General features: G+C 36.0%; 2 protein-coding genes across 2 annotated transcripts; both read right to left on the bottom strand.

The window, feature by feature from the left end:
* Positions 1 to 29: 29 nt before the first annotated feature.
* Positions 30 to 3,466, bottom strand: LOC120251228 (putative hydrolase C777.06c). Its single transcript, XM_039259767.1, has 7 exons — positions 3,216 to 3,466; positions 2,996 to 3,120; positions 2,791 to 2,903; positions 2,493 to 2,534; positions 1,982 to 2,037; positions 948 to 1,024; positions 30 to 798 (listed from the first exon to the last, which is right to left on the bottom strand). Exons 1-7 carry the CDS (start codon positions 3,379 to 3,381, stop codon positions 634 to 636), a joined length of 744 nt encoding a protein of 247 aa, XP_039115701.1. The 5' UTR covers positions 3,382 to 3,466; the 3' UTR covers positions 30 to 633.
* A 1,864-nt stretch (positions 3,467 to 5,330) lies between these two features.
* Positions 5,331 to 7,905, bottom strand: LOC120251958 (zinc finger CCCH domain-containing protein 7-like). The gene is made up of 5 exons (XM_039260611.1): positions 6,758 to 7,905; positions 6,524 to 6,589; positions 6,294 to 6,422; positions 6,027 to 6,077; positions 5,331 to 5,480 (listed from the first exon to the last, which is right to left on the bottom strand). Exons 1-5 carry the CDS (start codon positions 7,841 to 7,843, stop codon positions 5,331 to 5,333), a joined length of 1,482 nt encoding a protein of 493 aa, XP_039116545.1. The 5' UTR covers positions 7,844 to 7,905.
* Positions 7,906 to 8,495: the final 590 nt, after the last annotated feature.

Genomic DNA, 8,495 nt, shown 5'->3' with positions numbered 1-8,495 from the left:
AAAACCAATCATGATCTATGGGCAACTGATTACAGATGAAGCCGGCTTGCTATAAAGTAATTAAGTGTACCATAAATCATCACACAAGTATGTGAATAACTCCTATGGCAGATTGTAAATGGTTCACTTAGACATTGTTTTGATTCACAGATGGTTGCCCTTGTAGCATACCTCAATTGTACAAAATTTAAATGCTATGCATATGCATGGATTGATTTAAATTTTTATACAAAAAATTAGTTTATTAAATTATATATAGAGTTCTTAATATATTCATCTTAAACAAATTCCTTTTAATCCCACAATCCTGAATTTAGTTTTAGTAATGCTAAATCTCATCCCAAGACAAATTACTTCCCTCAGGCTGCAAGATCATGTCAAGGGGAAAAAATCTCGTTTTCATACCTTCAACAAGAAAAGAAAATACACCTATAACTCTATCATAACTGTATAAACTATTCACAATCAGCAAAATCCTCCAGCATTCCAGTGATAGACAATGTGGATTGTTGAAAATAGAAGTACTTGACCTTGTAAGAAAACGAATAACACTCTAAGTGCCAACATATTTTAAATTCGTTTTAACTCTCAATCTCATAGTTAGTCCTTCATTGTGGCCAAGGTTTGTTGAGATTATTCTTTTGGTAATACTGTCAATAAATAAATAGAACTGCAAACCTTGAGATTGTGAACAATAAAAGGTTCCTCCTTAATAAGATTAAATTGCAGCTCTGAGACAGCAGCACCAGGTACAACTACGCTTGTGTCTACTAAATAGTAGTGGGTCTTCTTCATCACCTGGAGTGGATCAAAGAACTATTACGTTTGCACCTATGAATGCTAAGCTGTCATTGTTTAAAATAATAGATAATAACCAGAAAATATCAAATAAGGCAAGTACTACTAGTGAAAATATTTAGTCAAATATGCAGAATATGAATGCCAACCTCAAAATCACGATTATTCACATAGATTGGGATGTGTGATTGAACATTATTTGTCCAATCACGGAGATCATCTAGACCTGCAGAAGAAAATGGGTGAGGTGTTCCTGTAAAATGTCGTCCTCCAGTCCTTCCCTTCATGGTTAAGATGGAGGCATGCAAGTAAAACTAAAAAAAAAATATATCTTAATTATTGCATTTTCATGTCAACCATGCATCTAATGAAACAAAAGATTCGGTTAACTGCATAAAATCATATGGATGATCATGATTTGACACTTCTTTGTCTTGTCAAAGTTAATTGATAAAACTAGAGCTGTGTTGAAGTTATGAAGACTACTCAGAAGTTTGTTTTGGTAGCTGTGAGGATGAAGGCTAAGCATGGTTGACCCGGTGAATAGATTCAGCTACTGTGTACCAAGTCATTAAGGAATGCATGCTGATTGGACTAGAGCAAATCGAGTATGCAAAGCTGATTGGACACTGTTTCTCTTTTGTGCTTTTGTGTTACTTTTTGAAAGCTTGTCAGCATCCTTGCTGTAAAGCCAGTTATGTATCTTTATATATTCAGTTGTATTGTTATGTTAATGTCAAGTTGGATACATAAAGGATGCTGAAATTCTCCCAAGTGTTTTACTCTTTCCTCATTGAGTCCTGTGAGCCATAGAGTGAGCTGAGTGTTCATTGACTTCATTCTATTAAACTGAGTGTTCTTCCTATTGACCTTATCAAGCTGGTCATGTTGCAGGGTGGCAGAGTTGGAAGATGATGCACTTATCAGCTTCGCACTTCAAATTATGCCAAATATGGCCATCATAATTAAAGTGCCCTCTGTTTTACCATTCTGAAACATATAAATTTAACCATTAACAATGTGTTGATCTATTTGTCAATTGCCTACTGAATTTCCTGGTAAATCTAATATTAACAATGAAGTTTGACAGATTCCAGAAATTGGTTTGGAAGAGCATAGCAGAAAGCTTTGCATTTTAAACCATCAATTATAAAAAAGAAAAAGCGTCAAATTCTTGGGGTACCTCCAATTGCGTCTGCATGAGAATGAGTAATGATAACTGCATCAATATTTCTCAACCTGTGATAAATGAGGCTGATTACAATAAAAAGCCAAAAGAGGTGTAACACCAACAGTCAATTTAAGCGGAAGCTAAAAAAATATAAGAACCTGATGTTCAATGATAAGAGAAAGCAAGTTGAAACAGTCACATTATTGAAACAAAAAAATAAGCTGCTACATCCATTCATGGTGAATAAAGAAGCATGAAGTAAAGCAACTGAAGGATCAACTTGAAAAATAAGGTTCCCCACACATCATATAGAATTAATTTGATCTTCTTAATGGGAAAATGAGTAGATGATTTCACTAACCTTACATTACTGGGGACAATCCTTTTATAGATGAATACAAAACATTCTCGATATTTATGAAATAGGCAGTTGGCATCAGCAAAATTCAAATTCAATTGAAAAAATCTGAAGAAATTTTATTTTATTTAAAAAAAAAAAAGAGAGTATATGATGGATTCTTACCCATAAGTGGGAAACCATTGAAGAGCACTATGATAGAAAAACCTGCAGTTTACAAATATGAAATATTCAAAAACAAGTATTGTACAACAGAAAATCTATCTGAAAATTATTTAAGTTGAATATACATTAGCAAGAGACAAACTTTAGTTTCAGTTCAATTACTGTGTATTCATAATTCACACACTAGCACATTGCTCTAACAAAACTAAGCAAAAAGGAGGCATAAAAAAGTAGCATTCATATAAGAAAAAGAAATCAGAAAGCTTGAATATGCTAATAAAGCTAAAAAGCAACATACTTTCCAGCATCTACAAGAATGTTAAATCTTCCCAATGAACTGACATATCGAACAAGGATGCTCGTATTGCGCCTCCGATTCTTGTTGCCAGGCTGAGCAGCTTTCAAGCAAACCTTTCCAAACAAACAATTACAAAACACAATTTTTTTAATAAAAAAAGCAAAAATTCAAGTTTTAAAAAAAAACAGAGAGCAGGCATTGATACCTCACATGCTTTAGAAGGGTCAGTGAGGCAGCTCACTCGAGGAATTCCTTCACTTGTTCCAGTACCCACAAAAATGATCTCAGACTGCTCCTCCGAGCCAGTGCTAAGATCACCATTCGCAATACCTGCAATTAAATGGATTAATCTCTGAAAAAACACACACCAATTGAGCAAAGAGATTCATTGAGGCATTACAACAAACACAAAAGGGGAGAGTTACTCGATTGAAGGCGCGTGCTAAGGGAACTCCTTCGGGGAGGGAGGGGGACGGCGGCACGACAAAGAGGAGCAGTGAATCTAGCGCGGGCGAAGGAGCTCGCCGGCAACGGCGAGGGCGGCAACACGAGTGCCGCCATTGATGCGCTGAAGAACCGGCGGGGAATCATTCGCCACGAGATTCCAATGTAGGAGTACTATGTATTGGTGGGGGTGGATGTGGACCGTGGATCACAAGAGCAACATGATCGGACGGTCAGGCATAAGCAAACGCAGAAACGTTTATAATTTACATGGATGATAATGGTAGGACCCGTAAAAATGTTTCTTTTGCACTTACACCCCTTTGTAAACTATGAATTTTCATCTACAATTACAATGCCCCTGAAAACTAATATCATCATAAAATTATATAAGCCAACGCGTGCAGGGCCCGAAGATGACCAATCTAAATAGGGTTATAAGTAAGAAAAGATGATTACTGTTGTGATGAAGATCGAATGATTGAAAAAAAAAATTATTTATCGAACTTTTTTATTATGCTTCTAAACAATGATGTTCATCCAATTAATATTGTATTACAGTATTGTTTAAAAAAATTGTTTACAAAAAAATGATGTCAATTATTTGATTTAAATTTAACTTATTTACAAACGTCCTTAAAATATTGTCCCTCATATATATATATATATATATATATATATATATATATATAATTAAAAAAAATCTTAAACGTTCTTCACTAAATTCAATTACATAGGCTTTTACATTGATTAAAAAAATTATAATTTATTTACTAAAATCAACTATATATATAATTACATGAGTTGTAAAACAGATTTAATATTAAAAATAATTTTTTTATCAAAAGTTAAAACATCCAAGTTGTTCCAAGAAGTAGCAGGGTGATTTTTGACAAAATCAAGTGATGACATGTAATTTTACAATTGGTCAAGGAGGTAGCAGCTAAAAAGCAATTCATTAATAAACAACAGGAAATTTTCTTAAATAATATATTTAGCATAACTTCAATGCACATTGAATGAATTAATTACAAAATCATACACCAAATAGAGAAATACAGAATTGTTAGTGGATTGATACCACAGATGATAACCTGCAAAAATCTATCATGTTAAACTTAATACCAAAAAGAATCAAGAATAGTGATTCATACACTTTATTAGAAAAACAGAAAAAAAAAGAAGAAAAAAAAAGGAAAAGGACTCAATACAAAGAAATGAAAAATAATATAAAAATCCTTAAAACATGTAACTGTGATGTTCTGTATAGTACAGTATGGCAGCCATAAGGTGAAGGCAGCAGCATCATGTGCCTCGCCAGCAACCAAAAAAATTGGTTGTTGCTGCAAGAAATTACAGTATAAGTAAAACTTGGATTCCTTGCTCTATGCTCATCCAATGAATAAAAACTCTTCTAAGATTTTACTAGCATCCGACAATTCAATCTCAGAAGCAGGCCTAAAGCTGTCGTTCCGTTGTTCCTTACTGCATGAGCCATTCAGTAACGTACTTGAAGTAATATTTGAAACGAGAGGCTTCTTCTCGTCACTTGGCGGGCTCTTATTAGTGACAAAAGATGGTTCCTTCCCAAATTGAAGGAAGCGAACTCCACTGGGAATTTTTACTGAAGGCTTCAAGAATTTCTCCAGTAAGTTTTCCTTTCTTGAGCTTGGAGTTATATGTTGCAGTAGTTCATTTGGAACTGGAGAGCTGCTCTTCAAATTAACTTGTTTTATATTTGAATTTGATAATGGAGTATCTGATTTGCTGCTTGTTGATGCTGTTGGATAACCTTCCACAGAGGGCACCGGAGGCTTCAGACATTTGTCCACCAAGTTTTTCTTCATATCCTTGTAGATGGAAAATGTAGATCTTGAAGTGGTAGAGTGATTCTTCACATCGAATTGATTTGTTATATTTGACGTTATGGTTGATGGTGAAGAATGTGATATATTTGTTGCTGATGTTGTTGAAGCATCTTCGACACTTGACATCTGGTATTAATTAAGAGTTCTCATAAATCATGAAATTGAAAAACCAATAACCTTATTTGTCAAGATTAACTAGTTATGCACAGTGACAACAAACAAAAAAAGTTAGGTACCTTGTGAGAAAAATTTGCAATTATCTCCTCGGAGACACATGCCTTTGGACTGGAAGTTGTGACAAGGATACTTGGAGAGTTCATGATCAAATGGACAATCATCCCCTTTTAAGCAAGTATTACACGCAAAATACTTACATGGCTGCAATAAAAAAGAGCAAAGAAATGATTTGTTGATCTACAAGAGTCACAGATTCTGGTATGTAAAAAAATTGAGAAATAACAGTAAATATAACAGCTTGATCTCATTAGAATTCTATTCTATTCAATGACATTTTTTGTGGGTGGATGTGTGCGCATATGTATGCCTGAAAGACATGGAGCAAGAATTAAAATTTCAAGCCAATGATGCATAAACACTTGATCGTTTGTTGTTTGAGATTATAATTTATGATTGTAGGCAATGGCATATTTGACTAAGTTCAAAAGCACTGAGGAGCTGATGCCAATGAAGGAGTTTCTGTGATGCAAGGTAAAATAGCCTCATCAAAGAAGACGAACCAGTTCTACTCAAAGTATATCATACTTTCGACAAATTTTACATCTTTATTACCCAAAGACAGCATTAATGCATCTCTAGAATATGCACATTACCCTAGTAATTATTGTGAAAAAAAGAAACTAAATAACTAAATGAGTAAAAAATAATATCTACAAAATCAGAATGCAGATAAAGAAGGCAATGTACCTGAGACTTGGTCAAAGGAGTAGCTTCATGGGAAAATTTACACGCATCTCCCTGAAAAGAAACGAGAATTTCTAGTCAGCAAAAGAGAGATTTTTGGAATCCTTCTCATATCAACTCATAAAAGCAAGATAAAACAAATAAACACAATATATATATATATATATATATGGGGCAGAATAATAATTTAAGGAATACAAAAAAATCAATTCTCCACAAATTTTAGAAATTCATCAACTCCCACAAAAGAGTGAAAAATTAATAGCTAACCTTTTGGCATCTCCCCTTCAAATAAAACTCACAATATCTCACTGGTTTTGGCTTTGCCACCAATTGCAGCTTTAATCTCTTGACTCCTTGCTCTCTTTCTATCTGTGCTCGTTTCCTTTTCTTCGCTTTCTGAAAGTGAAATAGTTCAATTAAGTATTCCAGCAAGATATACACCAATAAGTAGGCAGAACATTCATTAACATAGGTGAATAATTTAAAAAACAAAAAACCTTTTTCTTCTCTTTTCTCTCCTTGGTCAAGGTCCTTCTCCTCTTCTTCATGACATCTTCATCAACCTAAGGAGATAGTTCATTAAAGAAAGTGACATGTTAGCTATGCTAAAACAAGCACATCTTACTCTCTAATCATAAGTGTGCTCAAAGAAATAGCCGAAATTTTCAGTGCAATAAGTGAAACAAGCGTCTTTCTAAGAAATCAGCTAAGCCAAAAAATCATCACCATACCTTGTCATCCAACTGGTTTTCCTCATCCTCATTATCTGAATTCTCAAAGGCCTGGCCATACAATCCAACATTTACAGTGCATGCACTTCGCAAGTTAACACTGGTAACAGAGTCAATATTATCACCTTTCACCTTCTGAAGTTCTGAGATCACAAACTCAGTTGCAGATGAACTCAGAGGTTCCTCCTTTCTATCAACCATCATCATATTAGGATCATCTACCTTGCGTATACCATTTGTTGATCCAATTTTTTTCTCTGTGCAATTGGATATAGTAGAAGCTACTGAATTTTCCTCCAACTTCTCGGCCTCAATAGCTGCATGGTGATCCACCACATCAACCAAAATTTCCCCTTCTTCCATACCACCATCTTCTTCTTCTCCAAATCTTCCTGCTGATTCACAATTTTCCACCTTGTTTTCAACCAAAGCAAGCTCATCCGATCCAGAATTTATCTCAATTTTATCATCAAACTGCAACTGAGTATGAGGACACTGATGAAACAATTGATCTTGCCCAATAACCAAATCATCGCCATTATTCGGACAAACCTCCAGGGATTCATTTCCAATATGTTTTTCTTGTTTCTTCTCCTGTTCTAATTCATTCGCCGCGCTTAAAACCCTAATTTCGGATTCATCCCTATTAGGATTCTCGCCACCATTACCTTGCGACCTCTCAATTAAACCAATCAACTCAGCGGTACAATCAGAAACAACTTCTTCCGGGAACTCAGCATTAACAAACCCATCACCCTCAAACTTTTTCAAAAAATCAAAACTTTCATTCTCCCTATGCCCTAACCTTTCACTAGACGCATCATCAGCCCTAGGATTCTCCCGCACAACACCCTCACGCACCTCACCATCACCACCACTCCCGGAAGATCCCGCAACCAAACAGCCATCAAAACTAGGGTTAGAATCTCGACCTGATGAATCAAAGCAAACAGAGAGAATACGCGCCAGAGAACGATACGTAGCGCTGTCGAGATGAGACCTCGGAAGGCCGAAAAGAAGACTCGAAGCTGAGGAAGTACCATTCATCGGAGAAGGACTCCGAGCTCCAAGCTCGGAGCTCGCCATGGTGGAAACCGCCGGCGAGGCTTCTCGTTTCCAGTTTAAAACCCCGAGAACACGGCCGGATAGGGCTTTAGCGCCGACTAATTTTTTTCATTTCCCAAAATACCCCTCAATTCTGTTTAAGTTTCCAATGTATTCTGGGCCAAGCCCAGCCCATGAACTTTTTTTTTATAGCTTTTATACGCTCTTAATGTGTAGCAGTCAATGAGGATTGGGTGGAGCAAGTGACGGTCAACAAGGAACGGGCTGCCAAGGATATGCTGGTCAACAGTCAACAAGACAACAGGCTGCAGAGGAGCAATCGTAGGTCGACAGCTGTAACGCGTTTTGAGGATTTTATCATGGGATGAAGCAAAGGAATTACAATACAATTAGTATACCGTATTGATTAGAATGATTGTAATCCTTAACTAATAGCTAGTGGTAGCGTGAGGCACAAGACACTGGTAGTAGTGGTTGTATTGGAGTATATATTTTGTTAAGCAAGAGAGTGGTGGGCAAGCAGCCTATCATCTATCTTTTTCTCTTTCTCTTCCTCTCTCCCTGTCTCCCTTTTCCCTCCTCTTTTCCCTGCCTTTTTCTCTTCAGATCTCATCAAAGGAAAACCCTAGCTGCCACAGAGACCCTACATTGGTGCTTTCATTGATTCCCGCTC

Source organism: Dioscorea cayenensis, chromosome 20, assembly GCF_009730915.1.
Source record: "Dioscorea cayenensis subsp. rotundata cultivar TDr96_F1 chromosome 20, TDr96_F1_v2_PseudoChromosome.rev07_lg8_w22 25.fasta, whole genome shotgun sequence".
Taxonomy (NCBI): domain Eukaryota; kingdom Viridiplantae; phylum Streptophyta; class Magnoliopsida; order Dioscoreales; family Dioscoreaceae; genus Dioscorea; species Dioscorea cayenensis.
This window is presented reverse-complemented; position numbering and strand designations above follow the sequence as displayed.

Excerpts from the sequence above, each read along its gene's own strand:
- LOC120251228 (XM_039259767.1), bottom strand. The coding sequence starts at position 3,381 with ATGATTCCCCGCCGGTTCTTCAGCGCATCAATGGCGGCACTCGTGTTG. Across the intron at positions 1,025-1,981 it reads TCATGCAGACGCAATTGGAG|GTCTAGATGATCTCCGTGAT; the intron begins GTACCCCAAGAA and ends TTTCTTCTGCAG. Across the intron at positions 799-947 it reads TGAATAATCGTGATTTTGAG|GTGATGAAGAAGACCCACTA; the intron begins GTTGGCATTCAT and ends GATCCACTCCAG.
- LOC120251958 (XM_039260611.1), bottom strand. The coding sequence starts at position 7,843 with ATGGCGAGCTCCGAGCTTGGAGCTCGGAGTCCTTCTCCGATGAATGGT. Across the intron at positions 6,590-6,757 it reads AAAACCAGTTGGATGACAAG|GTTGATGAAGATGTCATGAA; the intron begins GTATGGTGATGA and ends CTATCTCCTTAG. Across the intron at positions 5,481-6,026 it reads CTCCTTTGACCAAGTCTCAG|CCATGTAAGTATTTTGCGTG; the intron begins GTACATTGCCTT and ends TTTTTATTGCAG.